Here is a 17,854-nt window from a genome sequence, read left to right on the forward strand (position 1 = left end):
ATCAAGAGTAGGAATTTTCTGAGATTCAAGCTTATTCTGAAAGTGCTTGAGGTTATGCTCATGGAGAAAACTAGCTTCTTCATCTTCACTAGTTTCTTCTTCTTCTTCAGAAGATTCATCAACAAGTAATTCTTCTTGTTGTTTGATTTGGAGTATGGGTTCAAATTTGGGTTTGTAGGGGGTAAGATCACCACTATTCTGTTGCGATCTCTGATATTGTGTAGTAAAGTGTGGACCTACTACACTTTTGGCTTGAGTAAGCCTGTCTACCCAGAACACCCGTTCTCCTTTTCTGAAGCCTATCGCTTCTTCATCTTGAATAAATCTCTGTTGGAGAATAAAATCATTTCCCAACAAGAAATCAGATCCTTGGCCTTCAGATTGCCAAAAAGTATGAACAATAAATGTTCCTCCACCAATGGTGATATGAACATTTTTTGCTACTTTATTCATTGTTAGATGGCTTCCATCAAACTGAACACCTGTAGCTGTTCTTTTCTTATCTTCTTTCCAGAGTTCTTCTGGAATTGCAAATCTCTTTGCAACTGTGAATCCCGATCCATTATCTACAAATGCATGTAGATGATATTTCTTGTGATCAAGGAATTTTAATCCAATCTCTATGTAGTTGCTGTACCTACTAGTAGAGATGATTTTCGACTGTTGAAGCTCATTTTCTTGAGCTGCTTGTTCCTGTGGAATGAATGGTTTACATTCTTCTAGAACAATTTTTTGTGGTTCAACCAGTTCAATATTGTCATCGATTTTTTCTTCCTTTATTTTTGAGGAAGATGGTTCCATAATTTCTTGGAACAAGGCTTCTACCTTTTTCTCTTTTTGTTCAGAGAAATATTCTTCATATTCTTGTTCTACTAGTTGGCTGATAAGGCCACTCTTGGTTTTTCTTCTTGCTTAAGCTATGAAGCATTCTTTGTGATAAGTCTTTTTTTGACTCTTCACAGAACATAGGAAGTCCATTATTTTCATGACATAGACAGTAGTCACAAACGAATGTACCAAGGTTCACACGATAAGAAGACATTATCGTCACCACTATGGTCTTCAAGATAAATCAAACCATCAATCAATAAAATCAAGAAGAAACAAGGCAATCACAATTCAAAACAAGCAAAGCAAGTCATAGTAATCATCATAACCCCACACTCTGACATCCATAGGTAGCTCCGACTATAACAGCAGTCCTCTCGATCTTTGTTAACTTAATAACAATTCAACTCCGCTACCGAGCTATCATCACACTGATCATCACACAGATTTCACTGGTCATCACGCAGATAACCATCATCCTACTGATCATCACACAGATATCGCCAGTCATCACACAGATAACGATCATCACACAGATACTCCTACACAAGCCTTACATGACAATCATCACAAATATTCACTGATGTCATCGATTCATTACATAGATACTCCTACACAAGCCTTACATGACAATCATCACAAAGATTCACTGATGTCATCGATTCATTACACATATACTCCTACACAAGCCTTACCATATCTTAAATCTCACTTAAGACGGTCATATTAGACCCATGGTATCTCAACATAATATTCTACAATCACAACTCAATACACAATTTTACCATTCTCGAGCAATAATGAACTCATTTAAAATATTATTCACTTCACAGAGAAACCACCAATACATATATATATCACGCAAATATATATATATGTAGTCATCCACTCAGGAATGCCACTAATACCACTATAGTCACAGTTAATTCCATAACTTCAAGACAATATGGTAATTAGGCTCATAACAAATATCGTGAGATTTACTCACCTCGAAACTCCTGCCGCGTCTTCAATACAGAACAAGGCAGCCACACCACAAAACAACCGTCCAAGGATACCTCGTCAAGTACCTAATCACATACGGTTTCAACTTAGCAACAATCCACAAACGATTTAAGTCTGAAACCCCTGTTTTGAACTAAAATCCCCGAAGTGACACCAATCGAGGCGAAACCACATCCGAGACCACCCAATGTCTCCGGAATACTTCTACGATCGATATACCAAAATCACAAGTCGATGGGAAGCTCGAATCCTCACGGATCGAATAAACGACCAGTATGAAACCGTAAAAATCATAACAATTCCATACGAACTCCAAAATTTGCATATTATATATCGAAACGCTCGTATCAACGAGTAGAACATATATAATACCAAAAACAATTCCCTACATGGCCGGAAAGCCACCAGAACACCGCCGACAAAAAATCAATATTTCACAAAACTCCCAACGTCAAAGCTGTTCATCTAAGCATGCTTGTGAATTTTCATAACTAGCTCGAAGTCAGAAAACATGCATAAAGGGTCGAAAACTACCTCACAAGCTTTGGATTCTTACTCAATCCGAGTTGAACCGATTTCCACGTGAATCGATCCAAACAACCACCACAGATCGATCAGGGAGCCTTCTCTGAACTCAACCAAGGAAGCATGAAGCCACGAAGTCGCCGGAGCTACGTTTTCCGACTGGGTCAGAAAACACCAAACTGCGCCGCCTTGCTGCGCCGCACACGGTGGATATCGCCACTAGAGGATGCCACAGAGATGACCGGACGGAGGAGACGAACCAGCTGACCAAGTTTCACGGCCAGAGATCGCCGGAGCTGCGAGTTCCGGCCTGGTCGGATCACCGGGTCTGGTCAGTCGCGAGTAAGGAGAGAGAACGGAGCGTTTCTGGTTTCCCGAAAAGGAAAATGGAAAAATGGAAATAGTAAGTTTCCGAAAATGGAAACTCCTACTTATAGTAACTTTCCAAAATTTCAAACGCTCATAACTTTCTCATAAGAACTCAGATTTCCGCGTTCTATATATCCACGAACTCGTATCGACGCGCTCTACAGCTTTCGTGAAGGAAGTTTTCGGAGAAACCCAACGATTAAAAAGTCAACCCTTGCGCCCCCCCTAAAATGACGCTTCCTGAATAATTATTCGCCCGAAACACTTCCGCTCCATCCACGAGCCACGAAACCGTCCGATGCCCACAATTTAAATTCTGGAAAATCCTAGGAAAATAAATACGAATTTCCGGGGTATCACAAATATACTGACCTGTCGTCTTCTTCATCATCAGAATAGGCTATTTCGTAGCCTTTCATATTTGTTGTTTCTACTATAGGCTCGTATTCATCAAATAGAGCTTTAGTAAATCTTTTACCCTTTTCCGGGCATTCATTGGCATAGTGCCCTTCTGCTTTACATAACCAACATCTGCAAGCTTTTTTGCTTGGTTGTTGTTTATGCTGATGATTATTCTTCTTTTTCTTGAAGAATTTCTTCTTAGGATCTTCATCCTGCTATTTTTTGAAGTTGGAACTTTTCTTGAATTTCCAATCTCTTTTCTTATTACTCTTTCTGAATTTTTTCGAGTAATATTTTTCTTTTCTTTTTCTGTGGAATTTGGATTCATGACATCCCCAGTTGGTTGGCATATCCAGTATTCCGTAACAGAATTTCTCAACTCCTTTGAGTTGTTTCTTAGCCATCTTTGCTCTAAGATTGGGTTTGCATTGTTCTTTTAGTAATTGCCTGATTCTGTCGGCAATTCCTCAAACTGAAAATCTTTCAATTGGTTTTTCAACTATGCTTTCTCTCACAGCTGTTCTCCATGATTCAGGGAGTTTTCTGTGCAACAAGTTAACTAGATCATTATTCTCTAGTTCACCTATAGTACAGTAGTATTCTTGAAATTCATTCAAATATTCTTCAAAATATCTCATGTCACAAATTTTGAGAGCATAGATATTTGATTTGGCCGTTTCTTTAGCCTTCTCACTTAGATTTGAGAGATCTCCACATAACTGATCATACAGGGGTACTGCAAAATCATATAGAGATTTCGAAGTTTTGATTTCTTCTAGCCAGTCTTTTCCTCTGGCAGTCTCTTTGAAAGAGAAGTAATACTTTTTTGCTACTCCGGTGAGAGTAGTTTCGTAGTACACCTGAAGATCTTGTGCTTCAAATTTTCCAACGGTTAGAGCAGAAGCCATCATCAGGCTGTCAACCCATTGGTCAAGAGTTTTTCTCTTGTTTAGAGCTTTGTCTAGATTTAGCCAGATACCATGAGAGGAAATTGGTACTCTGGGTATATTGTCCTCTGGGACAAATCTTTGAGAATTTCTTTCTCCATTTCTGCCCGTAGGGGCTTTCTGTACATGGAGTTTTATCTTTCCTTTTTCTCTAATGATGGCGGTTTTGGAATTGGAGCTTTCTCCTTCTTCCATGTCAACATCTTGATACGGTAGGAGTTTTCTCTCCTTTCCTGGTTTGAAAATTTTCATTTCTTCGATTAGTTTTTCTAATCGTTCAGGATTTTCGCAAGATTCTGCTTCATCATAGAGATCATAGAGCTTTTGTGCTCTAAGCATATTTACTGGTCTGTTCAGATCAGCTTCTAATAATTATGTAAGATAAAAGAAAAGGATGATGGAGAGGAGTATTAGTGGGATAAATAGTGAGTGGTTTTGAAAAGTAGGGAGAAAAAGTGGAAAGTTTTGTGTGAGTGGGAATAAAAATAAGTTGTTGGGGTGTATGGGAAGTATATTGGTGGATTTGGGGTGTATGAGAATTTCCCCTTTAGTTTAATACTAGACTCCAAACACATCCTATGGGTGTGGATAATTACGTGAGAAGTTATTCAACAGAATGTGGAGAAAATTACTGCACATATTTTGTTTTTTTTATATTAAATTTCTTTTATTTTTCTTTTATTTGTGAATTGACCATTTTGTCTTTCTCAAATATTTCAGTTAAAATGTTTTTTAATATTTCAGGGATATTTTAGTAATTTTTTTTTTTTTTTTAGCTGACAAACTCTCTTCTCTTAATAATAGTATAGATAGATATGAAAAGCATAAATGTTCATTTTTATTTTATTTTATGATGGGGAAGTACAAATTGCCCCATAATTTATGTTTTTGGCAATAAACCCAACTTTTCTAATGGGCCGAGAGAGATGTGAGAGCAATATGATAAGAGAGGGCAGCCCAAACCTAAACCTCCCGGGGCGCACAAGAATCCGATTTCACTGTCCCTCCAAAACCCACAGCAGCATATCGAAGCGCAGCAACCAAGTGGGTTCACTTCACTGAGAGCAGCCACCAATGGGCAGAGGCAGAGGAGGTTCACGCACTCAGAGACGCCACTTCCGTCAGAACAGAGAGAACGTCTGGAAGCGCACCAAGCCCGATCCTTCCTCTGAAAACAATGGCGCCGCCGCCGACCCTTCTTGGCAGCCCTTTGCTACCCAAAACCCATCATTCGAGGAGTACTATAAGGTGAGTATAATATGATTTCTATGGTTTTCGAGTACTAAAGCTTGAATCTTTGTTACTTTTCAGTAGTAAAGATTGTAACTTTTTTTTTCTCTTGGGTGTGATGGTGTGTAGGAGCAAGGGATAGTTGCCCCAGAAGAGTGGGATTTGTTCATGGAAGTTCTTCGAAAGCCGTTGCCGGCTGCTTTTAGGATCAATTCAAGGTAATATATGAAGTAATATGAACTCAAAGGAGATGGTTGTTCAATTGCAGTAGCGTTTGTGTGTAGGCATTGACTGAATTGTATGGTTTTTTGTTGTGTTTAATTTTGCAGTAGCCAGTTTTGTTCCGATATCCGAACCCAGTTGGAGACTGATTTTATGATATCTCTTCAAGCTGAGGTAGGTTGCTTTGAAACTTGGGTGCAGTGACACATTGTGTTGCTACATTTGGATTTGGTTGTTAGTGCAAGGCATGTTTCGGTTTTTGCTTCTTTTTTTATTATTTAAACTATGCTGTTCAGGTGAGTGAAGGGGGTGAACCGCAGCCTATCCGGCCATTGCCTTGGTACCCTGAGAATCTTGCTTGGCAGTCAAATTTTTCTCGCATGCAGCTGAGGAAGAACCAAACTCTTGAGAGGTAAATGATGTAAATTGTTAGAGATATTGAGTACAGTAAGTAGTGAATTCCTACCTAGAAACTATTTAGTTTTGGAAGCTCGTAGTACATCCATATGTTTATGCCATTGTCCTGCAGTTATTTTCAACCATATTTATGACTGTCCATGGCCTTTTGTGCCCCTAGGAGTTCCTATATCAGTACTATGTATCTACCCAAATAATTTTGCTGGTTTCGAAGTCGATCATCCTTCAATTGCTGGTGTACATATATTTTGACCAAGTTGCCATTCTGCTAGCAAGTTGCTTGATTCAATCTCAGTCATGCTCTTTCTAATTGTTTTTTTTTTTCTCTTTTTTCCTAGTTCTGATGATATGATTTTCTCAGGTTTCATGAGTTTTTAAAGCTTGAAAATGAGATTGGAAACATCACAAGACAGGAGGCTGTCAGCATGGTGGGCTGTTGTTATTTACTGTTTGTTCATTTATTGTTTAAAAACTGTTAATGTGTTGTAATCATTGTTTGTAACGTTTTGGGTTTTCAGTAGACGAAGTTCACTTTATCTTAATGCTCAAGTATTCAGTCGTGTTTTTTTTTTTTGATGATACAGGTGCCTCCTCTATTCCTTGATGTACGTCCAGAACATTTTATACTTGATAGTAAGCCACTTATGTTGTATTTATTACTCTCTCTCTCTCTCTCTCTCTCTCTCTCCCAGTTGTTCAAAGTTAAAACCTTGTTTGATCAAATGATAGGATTTGGACTTTTTAGCAATAGAAGAAAGCAGTTAGTTCTTTCCGTAATGAATTTCTAAGCTTCTTGGAATTTTGAGTGAAAAGGTAGATGGATGAGAGTGGCATAATGTCTCATAAATTTTCTATCCGGAGAATTCTCTACCGGCCTTTTGTTTTTTTAGTTCTGTGAAGAAGCCTAAGTTTATCTCATGTGTATCTAGTATAAAGAAGTGGCAGATTATCGTTGAATCATTATTTTTAACAGTACTAAACTTTTCTGACTATGTGCTGCACTTTTCCCAGTGTGTGCTGCACCAGGTTCAAAAACATTCCAATTGCTTGAGATTATACACAGATCAACAAAACCAGGACTCCTACCTGATGGATTGGTATGCATCCCTTTAATTCCTGTTTTATGTTCTTTAGATCCTAATTCTTCTATTTTGTCTTCTCTTCAGATAAGTGTAGTGGAATCCCTGTCAATACCCTATTTAATTGTCCTAGTTAGTACAAATCCTTCTCATTCTACTGCCATATCTGAAATGATTCCTTGTTTTTTCCTTTTTCCTTTTTCCCATGGATTAAGGTTGTAGCAAATGATCTTGACGTTCAAAGGTGCAATCTACTCATCCATCAAACAAAAAGAATGTGCACAGCTAACTTGATAGTCACAAACCATGAAGCTCAGCACTTCCCTGGCTGCCGTTCACACAAAAAAAGCTCTAGTGCTTCTGAAATAGGAGCTGAATTGGAGCCACCCATCAGTCAACTTCTCTTTGATCGTGTTTTATGTGATGTCCCTTGTAGTGGCGATGGTACCCTCCGCAAGGCTCCTGATATCTGGAGGAAATGGTAGAACCTTTATTCTCAGTTACAATTTCTTTTGGCAGGTTGATAAGATTTGTTTTGCTTATGTACAGGCATGCAGGTAATGGCAATGGGCTGCATGCTCTACAAGTTCAGATAGCTATGCGAGGTATCTTTGATGATAAACTTTTACTCAGAATTTTGATATAGTTGTGTGGCTCTCGACTTCTGTCTATAATTCTCATGTATTGAAATTCATATTTTTCCGGCTCTCTTAGAGATTTTGAGTAATTTCGTACAAGTGCCAAGTCCATTATATGCTTAATGTGATATGAGTGAATTGGTTAGGAAGCGGCACATATATGTGAATTCATATGACTTCTCTTCCTTGGACAATGTGACTTGTCTAGTGGATGCTTATGTGGTTTGTGCCTTTCAGATAGACCACATATTATCAATTAATGATAACCCAGAATGTATGTAGATTGATTGTACATCATGTGGAGTTTTTTCCTTGATGCAATGCATTTCGTTGGGAACTAGGGAAGTAGTTATTTTAGATGCTGCACCAGGTGCATGTTAGTTTTTCCTGGGATTTTGTATTTTCACATCCCTTGCGTTGTTTATTAAGAACATTACTTTAAATGTCTCTGGGATTGATTCAGTATAAACTTTGCTCAAATAGACTATTGTGAGTTTAGACAGAACTTAAGTCATTGTCTTTCAGTGTCTGACATTGTGGGCATACATAGGTCTTCTTCTGGTTAATCAGTGAACAGAGGATTGAAGGAAGGCAATTTTATTTCTTTTTTAAGTGAGCATACAAAATGTAGCTAATGTGATATTGTTTATTACAGGTTTGTCTTTGCTGAAAGTTGGTGGAAGAATGGTTTATTCTACCTGCTCTATGAATCCAGTTGAGAATGAGGCTGTGATTTCTGAGGTAATAATATTTGATTCTATTTCTACACACCAAGATCCTGGATCTCTCTACTTTATACATCGTATGTATGGAGTTTGTGTCACCTTTTGAAGATAAAGGCAGAGAAATAATTGGCAATGTTTGGTTCTTATGCAGTTGCAGTTTTTGTGAATAAAATTTATAAAACTAAAATTTGAAAATTTTACATTATCATGTAGGTTTGTTTTGTTTTATTTATTTGTCAAATTAGTGTGCTATCGTGGCCGAAGAAAGTAGTTAACTAGGGACATATTTGTTAAAATATTGTAAGCCAATGGGGTGAAGTCTCTTAAGACTGCAGAGAGCCAGAGAGCCTGTAATTCATGGACTCATGATAGTTTGTCATGGCATGCTAACCATGGTGGAGGCTTATATTATTTCTCAGTATTGAACTACCCCAAAAATCATATATTATTTCTCAGTATTGAACTACCCCAAAAATCATTGTTCTCCCCTTGCAAACTCTGTAGTAGATTGGAGCATGTGCTGTTTGACATATAGTTAATGATTTTCTAATTAGCTCAGTTGCTGATGGATATTTGTTTTGTTTCATTGCTCAACTCTTTTGACCTAGGGCATCAGTTGCATAATTGCATCATTTTCTTTTCTGCAACTATGCATAGCAAAAGTTGTGTAATTTTTTTTTCATTTGACCTTATTTGACCACGATGTCTGCAGATTTTGAGGAAATGTGGTGGATCTGTTGAGCTTATTGACGTCTCTAGTGAGCTTCCTCAACTTGTCAGGCGGCCAGGTCTTAAAAAATGGAAGGTTAGTTATTAGTGTTTACTTTGTTATGCTAGTAAGTTCTGATGAAAGTATGATGTGCATTGTTTAATAAAAAGCCACTTTGTGGAATATAAGTTTTCTTTCTTGGTTACTGAACTGGATGGGGTGGATGCTGATATCATTTTGTAATGCTATAACATGGTCATGCAACCACTGAACTAATGTAGAATTGTAATAAGGTATCTTTGCTAGTATTTTCTTTTGATGGGAAAACTAAAGAGTGGAGAAGATGCCATATATGCTTTCTCTCCAGGTAAAACCCGCAGGATTTCATAAATTGGAAGATAGGATCTATGCATTAGTAATGTTAGGTGGAAGCTTTTTATCCTACTTGGCTCCTTGGCTATGTGTTAGTTAAATGAATATTTAAATTTTGTGTCTCCTAATGCATCAAATTCAACTACATTTCCCATCTTATTGGATAGCATCCTTGGTCTTTGATATAGTGATCTAAATTGCGCAATGTCGCTTACAGCTTCAACTTTCTTTCACTGTATAATTTCATATTTTTCATTCACTTCTCATCTCAGGTACGTGACAAGGGTCGATGGTTAGTTTCCTCTAAAGATGTCGGCAAATATCGCACAAATGCCATTGTCCCTGGCATGTTTCCATCTGGAAGAAGCCTTGCAGTATCAACGGACCACAGTGGTAGTATGGATCAGGAAGAAAAGCAGGAGAATGGTGAATATGGAAATGTTGAAGATGCATTGCAGTCAAGTGAGGATGCTGTAATTTCAGCCGGTGAAGTAGACGAGGAAGTTTCTTTGTTTCCACTAGAACGTTGCATGAGGATAGTCCCACATGATCAAAATGGTGGAGCTTTCTTCATTGCAGTCCTCCACAAGCATTCCCCTTTGCCAGGTGACATCTATCATCGAAGTCATTGGATCTTTCTTAATAATTGAATAGCCTGGGCTAAGTTAATTTGTAGTTTCTTCTTATTAATGTATGAATTGGGTGAATACCATCCCATGTAGGAAACAGGTTCTGTCCTATGCAATAGGTGTGACTTTGATTTGGATTTGAAGCAAATCCTGTACTGTTCCGTTTATTTCTTTTCTAATTTAGTTTCTTTCTTTTGCATGTTGAGCAGCCAATCAGGGGACAGCTTGTCCTGAAGGTGACTTGTGCTCTACAACTGACGAGCTGATTGTAAAATTACCAACTCAGGATACTGAAGATACAAATGGGTTGCTAGCTAATTTGGCAGATGATACGGATGAGACAACTACAGAAGCTGCCTCAGAGGCAGAGTTAATTGAGGGTGAACAAGAGGGGGCTACTTTGGAACCCGATACTACCATAACGAGTGAAGAAAATGTATCAGAGGCAAACCAAGTGCCTGGTGATGTGGAAGCTGATCCAAAGAAAACTCGAGGAAAAAGAAAGCAGCTTCAAGGCAAGTGGAAAGGAGTTGACCCTGTTGTATTCTTTAAAGATGAAGCTGTCATCAATGCCATAAAGACATTTTATGGAATTGATGAATCATTTCCATTCAACGGCCACCTTGTCACAAGAAATAGTGATACCAATCATGTGAAGAGAATTTACTACGTCTCAAAGCCAGTCAAAGATGTTCTTGAACTGAATTTCTCTGTTGGAGAGCAACTTAAGATAACATCCATTGGGCTTAAGATGTTTGTAAGTATTTCCAATCTGAACATTATTATTTTTTCTTTTCCTTTGAAATAATGTCCTGTTATTCTTCTAATTCCAGAGACATGGTCAAATAAAGTTGTGTAACATTGTCATGCCCGGATAAAGTTAATGTGATGCAGGACTTATGCTCTTCATCATGATGGCTTGCTAAAAAGCACATAATTAGAGAACATGTTAGAGAAAATAGAAGAAGACTGAGAAAATAATTAGAAGGGCAAAGGAAAAGAAAAGATTTAATAGAAAAAGTGAGAAGAGAACCCAGGATATGGATTTGAATTATGAGATATTATCTATGTGCTTTGTTATTATAGAATAAAATTGAACTGTATTGTCCTCTCAAGTATTGGATCCATATATATTAGATGTATTATGTTCATCCTAGGTTCTTTATCCAAGTTAAAATTTCTGCTGCAGTCCTGGGACTGATGAACAATTATTTTTTATATTTATCTGTGATGCTTAAATAATATTAAGTTGTCTCTATCTAATTTGATCTCATTCTTTATAGGAACGACAAACTGCAAGTGTTGCAAGTTGTGCACCTTGTGCATTCCGGATATCCTCTGAAGGATTGCCACTTATTCTTCCGTACATCACCAAACAGATTCTATATGCATCCCCAGTGGACTTCAAGCATATTCTTCAATATAAAAGTATCAAGTTTTCCGATTTTGTTGATGCTGAGTTCGGTGTGAAGGCATCAGGTTTAATGCTAGGGTGCTGTGTGTTAGTTTTGAGCAAAGGTACATAGCATCATGTGGTCAAGGACAGTAGTGGTGATTTATGTGTATATTTATTATTTACCAGAACACGTTTTATATATACAGGTGGCAAAACCTCATCAGATCCTATTCAGGTAGACGAGTCAACAATAGCCATTGGATGCTGGAAAGGTAGGAACAGTTTGTCTGTGATGGTCACTGCACTCGACTGCCAAGAACTGCTTGAAAGGCTTTTGATGCGCATTGAACCTGGAAATGGAAATTTGGAGAGTAAAGACGAGGCTTCTAATGGTAAGGGGGATGTGGACATGAAGGATGTGGAAAAGAATGGTGACAAGGAAAGTACCACAGCAGCAACTGAGGGATAAGTAAGAACTTTTGGGCTTGCAGACTTTATTGTTGTACTCTAATTAAATTAGTGTTATAATTGGATTTGGTTACTTGTTTTGACATAGAAGATCATATTTTGCACTGTCAAGCAAGTTCATGATTTGATAAAAAGTAGCAATTTTGGTTTGGAATCTTTTGCTTTTAACAAAGATTACTTTGGAACTACTTATGTGAAAACTTAAAGCTACAGTATATTTAACAAAATAGAAGGTATAATCTGTATTAGTGTATTTCCTCTCTTTCGGTTCCAATAGTTGCCGTCTGAGATTAGTCATTTCTTGCTGCCTTCGTTTTTGTCTGAATCATCAGTGGAATCCAAGATGTGACCATAATATTTGCGTTTAGCATGCAACTCATGCTGCCGAGGAAGGCAGGAAGCCACCCAAATATGGGCGAATATCACCTTTTCTAATCATATCTTGCGAATATCAAATATAGGCGAGGCTGTAATAAGGACCTTCAACATCTCATGAAGTTTAGAACTTTCAACTTAATGGTTGGATGACTTGTATGTTGTAAAATATTTCAACTAAAATTTGAAACACTCGTCAAATTGTTAATTTCAAAGTTCTTAAATATGAAATATATGGATTGAGAATATCAAATTTATATTGCAAATAGCATTTGATCGCAATTTTTTTAAAAATTAAAAATCGGGGAACATTATCATATAAATCAGATAAGTATTTTGAATACTTCTAGTAAATTCTATTTTGAATACTCCTAGTAAATTCTATTTTGAATACTCGGTACTTCCAAATTAATGAAACTTTGGATCATCAGAAAACACAATGAATAGAATCACTTCTAAATTTGGCTGTATGAATATCGAATGTGCATATTAATGCCTACCACAGAAGACCGATCAGATAGGAAATATCCTCACTCATGTATCCAACCATTTAAAGGAGAATGTGGAACTACACATATTTAAAAGAACAGATGACTGATGCCAGGCGACAGGCAAACACAAATCAGCTAAGTCTTTAGTTCATTCTTCCATATCAAACACGCAATTAATCAGCTCATGCAAACTAAACTAGCAAGGTAAAAAATATACAAAGAAATTGTATCACACCTCTCAAAATTTGCTAGTATTAAGAATTGTGAAGACAGCATCCCAAGTTCAGAGAATCAAATCACAATGATGTACAGCATTTGCTCTTGGGGGGGATCACTTGAGCTGGGCCTGGGACGAGGATCTTCTTACCTGACAGAGATGCAGGGTTTCCATTGCCTTGATTTTCGCTAGCAGCCAGGTGCTTCTTGTTAACAATGTTGAATATCTCTGTCAACACAGTCAAGAAGGCACTCTCAACATTAGTTGATTCCAATGCCGAGGTCTCCAAGAAAAACAGTCCTTCCTTTTGAGCAAATTCTTTGGCATCTTCAGTGGGAACTGCACGCTGGTCCTCGAGGTCACTTTTGTTGCCTATTAGAATGATGACAATATTCTTGTCAGCATGGCTACGCAGCTCTTCCAGCCAGCGGGGTATGTGATCAAAGGTCTGACGTTTGGTTATGTCATAAACCAGCATTGCCCCAACAGCACCCCTGTAGTATGCACTTGTAACCGCTCTATATCTGTGAAAAAGACCATAATTAATCATCAGTTGTCAATACACCAATGGTGCAAATTAACAGGAGCCGCAAAATAAGGAAGTTAACAGGAGTTAGGGTGGCAAGATCTGAAGTCTTCCTAGTTTAAATATGCAACCAATATAACTTATCTTCAATGATGCAATTAATTTTTTCATCAGTTACAATCCTTGTGCAACACCATAAAGCTCAGGGGGTAAAAACATCAGAAACAAGTTTGCATAGGATCACCTCTCTTCGAACCCTAGTTAATACTTAAAAAGCTATATGACTGAAGCAGCACTGCAACTACACGAAAAAAACGCTATTACTACTAATAATGAGATACCATTAGGTGATTGAGAGGCATAGACCATCTTACAGCATACAAAACAGACAAAAGATTAACGAGTTTTCAATTTTTACTTACTATGTACAAACAAAGAACTACAAGGAAATATCAATCTAACAATTTTGGAGAACCGAGTGAAATGGTAGATGCATCAAAATTCAAACTGATTAGTTTAAAGAACTATAACCTTGACAAAGACAACCAATGAGTTTAACAGTCAACCCAAAATAAATGGAGATGGATAAATCTATGCATAATCATGTATTGTTATGAAAAACCAAACGGAAAACATTCTAGCCATGCAATCATCTCTTCCACCCCGAGAAATAGATTAATTCTGACATTACTTACAACTTTTGAACAGTAACTGGAATTATTAGGCAAAGTAATCAAGCATAAGCACAGGGAGGTAATGGTTCTATAGTGGGGAAAGTCAAAAAAATATTAATCACATCATTTAATAAAGGGAAACAATTCCTATCACGCTTTATTATCCATAACAGAAAAAGGCCAAAAAGGTCAATAGAAGGACCAAAAACTATAATGTAGATTCTACATAAACTATAACTTTGTCACCAGCTTTGCAACAATGGTGATCAATATTTAGAATCAAGCAATACATGGACCACACAAAGAAAGAGTACCAATGCATTCATAGCCTTTATGGTCCATATGGATGGAGTGACTTCAAAAGGAGGATTGACAACATTAAATTAATCTAAAAAATATAAAATAAAACATTGTATAGTATTTGACATAACCAGATACAATACATTTAAAATGGATTTGAATTAATCATATGGAAAGATTCATTTGAACTCATGTGCTTTCTTCTTTTTCGTCTAATTCAAATCCATACATAGAAACAGTATAATCAAGTAACTTGATCCTCGTAATGTCAACTAAATCTCTAGATTTCGAATCAATCCATCGAAATGGAGCCTTACAGTTCCCAATCATTTGAGTCGACAACCATGTCACTATAACCCCATACAAAGTACATTATAGTGACACCAAACAATGGATCTGAGACTCTCAAATCACAGGTCACATGAAAATCCAATCTGAAATCTCAACTTCTAATCTATCCCTACAACTTTCATCTCAAACCATGAAAACCTCATCCAACACACCAATGCAACACTTCCTCTGCAATTCACTTCATACATCTAAAAAACAACACCAACCCAAAAACAGAACCAACAACACCTTAAAAAGCACACTAGAACTACATCAAAACCCATGTACAAAATTGAAGATAAAAACACAAAAAAGCTAAAGCAAAGAGCAAAGCAGAGACCTTTCTTGGCCAGCAGTGTCCCAGATCTGAGCTTTAACACTCTTGTGCTCAATAACCAGAGTCCTGGTCTGAAACTCAACTCCAATAGTGGCCTTGGAGTCCAGGCTGAACTCGTTCCTTGCAAACCTGGCGAGTATCTGAGACTTACCCACCGCAGAGTCCCCAATCAGCACAATCTTGAACACATAGTCTATCTTCTGGCTCGAATCTCCATAACTCGCCATTTCCACTCCAAACCCAGAAGCCAAAACCAGATGAATGAAGCTCCCCAAGTCTTTAAAGGATTGAAATTTATTATCGAGCTGGGAGAGAGAGATTCAAAGACTCCACCTTTACCTTTGTAAGAAACAATTATATGTGAGGTGGGGAATATGTGGCGGCGTCCACCGTAACAACCGTGAGCCCACCAACGGGGAGAAGGTACTGTCACGTGGAGGGTTGTTACTCGTTGGAAGGGTGTGGTGTTGGGGGTGTAGTGTGGGGCTCGTTGTATAGAATTGCAGTGGGAATGGGGCGTAACCGGCGTATGTCTCGGCTAAGTTGTCCTCTCTGCTACTCTGTCTTCGTTGACGGTCAGGCCGATCCTTCTTTTTATGTTACCTAGGGCCACCCAAACCATGCCTCCGAAGAGATGCACAAAACGACACGTCGCTCTTTAATTTTCCGATCCACAATGTTGTATGCCTTTTCAGAGAGAGAAATTTGGAACCGACATGTTTAGCTTGTTGCTCTAGTTTAATTCAGCTTGATAAAATTTATAAAAAATTGTATCGTGTTTAAGAAAAATTAAATTGGGAGAGAATTGAGTCGTATTTTCATTAATAATAGTGGCCTCTTTATGTAGAATATTACAAGATATAGAATCAGAGTTGTACAAAGAAAGATAATCGTACCCCATTTCAAAAAAAAAAAAAAAGATAATCGTACAATTAATCGGATATCTATGAATATCTCCGATAATATCTCTAATTCAAAACCCTATTATAACTAGCTCAAGTAACCTAGAGTTTGGACCAGACACATATTCTGGATTTACTTGAACACTCCCCCTTGTGTTGCCCAGACGTGGTGCTCCTCTTGTTGCCTCATTAAAAACATTGTCAAGTAACAAAAACTCAGTGAGACAAAAATAACCTCGGTCGAAGGGGAAAAAGAGCACAACACACCATTCACGTTTCGAGACCATACATGTAGACATCTCCCCCTAATGTCTGCATCTCCCCCTGATGACAACGGTCATGGGAGTTCGGATAACTTCCGCAAACGATGCTACCAACATGTTTCTCGAAAGTGGAATTTAGGCAATGACTTAGTGAGCAAGTCTGCCACACTGTTCTCAGATCGAACCTAGTTCACTTTGATCTTGAGGAGAGTCTGTTGTTGCTGATTATGCTTGGTGTTGTCGTTTTTGATGTAGCATTGCTTCATTTGTTCAAAACAAGCAGCATTATCCTAAATGCTTGTAGGCTCATCTGTGGTAGACTTCAAACCACAATTGTTCGAACATGCATAATTATGGATCCAATCCATATACATTCACGAACCACATCGTGAAGAGCAATAATCTCTGCATTGTTCGAAGATATAGCGACTAGGGTCTGTTCTGTAGACTTCCAAGATATCATGGTCTTTACCTATGGTGAACACTTAACCAGTTTGGGAATACTTTTGTGTGGGTCAGAGAGATACCCAACATTAGCAAATCCTTCCAAAACACATGTTGTTTTGGGATGGGGATAGAGGACGCAGGCCAGTTGGCGGCGTTCCTGGTGTGTGATGGGTCCGAATCCATCGTCTCTCTGTAGGGATAGAACAAGCCCATATCAATTGTACATCTCAAGTACCGAAAGATATCTTTTACACCAATCCAATGGCGTCACGTTGGCGCAAAGCTATATCTAGTTAACAAGTTCACTGCAAATGAGATGTCCGGTCTTGCGCATTGAGCTAAGTATAATAATGCGTCTATTGTACTTAAGTATGACACTTTTGCCTTTAGCACGTCTTCGTCATTATCCTTTGGACGAAGATAATGACGAAGAGGATCATTTTCAGGATCAAGACTACGGACGATCATGGGGGTGCTTGAAGGCTTGACCTTGTCAAAATGCCTAAGCATCTATCAACACGATGCTCAAGTTCCAAACCGAGACATAATCGTATTCTCCCAAAATCCTTCATCTCAAACTCGGATTTCAAGTGTGTCACGCCCCGAATTTTGAATAAATAAATTCAAATCCGAAACGCGAAACTTAACAAGCACAAGAAAGCACATAGAAAATTCTTCATTTAAATTAAGCGATAAAATAAACCGAGCTCACCAACATCAAATACGGACTCGTTCTTTAGAGTCACATATTAATGTACAAAGAGTTTACAAATTAAACTGATCGACAATTCAATAAGTAAACACACTCACTACATAGCGGAAAAATAAAACTAACGTACACTTCAACATCCAAGCTACAACAGCAACCAACTCTCAGCTTCGATGACTGTTACTCCGACCTGCACAATAAACCCTACACCGTGGAATAGTGCACCGGGTTGAAACGATAAACCTGGTAAGCTTTTGCAAGCTCGTGTGAGTAAACTTAAATAACCACAAAAACGTCTTTCCAACTTGTTGATACCCAAATT

At 37.9% G+C, this 17,854-nt stretch overlaps 2 protein-coding genes across 2 annotated transcripts; one reads left to right on the plus strand and one right to left on the minus strand.

The window, feature by feature from the left end:
* Positions 1-5,039: 5,039 nt before the first annotated feature.
* Positions 5,040-12,117, plus strand: LOC133723763 (uncharacterized). The gene is made up of 15 exons (XM_062150633.1): positions 5,040-5,324; positions 5,436-5,524; positions 5,636-5,702; positions 5,825-5,940; positions 6,307-6,373; positions 6,530-6,578; positions 6,957-7,042; positions 7,240-7,505; positions 7,574-7,629; positions 8,318-8,403; positions 9,100-9,192; positions 9,741-10,074; positions 10,307-10,854; positions 11,381-11,615; positions 11,700-12,117. Exons 1-15 carry the CDS (start codon positions 5,151-5,153, stop codon positions 11,960-11,962), a joined length of 2,529 nt encoding a protein of 842 aa, XP_062006617.1. The 5' UTR covers positions 5,040-5,150; the 3' UTR covers positions 11,963-12,117.
* Positions 12,118-12,852: 735 nt separating this feature from the next.
* On the minus strand, positions 12,853-15,677 carry LOC133723774 (ras-related protein Rab11D). The gene is made up of 2 exons (XM_062150642.1): positions 15,215-15,677; positions 12,853-13,568 (listed from the first exon to the last, which is right to left on the minus strand). Exons 1-2 carry the CDS (start codon positions 15,436-15,438, stop codon positions 13,124-13,126), a joined length of 669 nt encoding a protein of 222 aa, XP_062006626.1. The 5' UTR covers positions 15,439-15,677; the 3' UTR covers positions 12,853-13,123.
* Between the last annotated feature and the right edge of the window lie 2,177 nt (positions 15,678-17,854).

The sequence above is a fragment of the Rosa rugosa genome, chromosome 1 (assembly GCF_958449725.1).
Source record: "Rosa rugosa chromosome 1, drRosRugo1.1, whole genome shotgun sequence".
NCBI lineage: Eukaryota > Viridiplantae > Streptophyta > Magnoliopsida > Rosales > Rosaceae > Rosa > Rosa rugosa.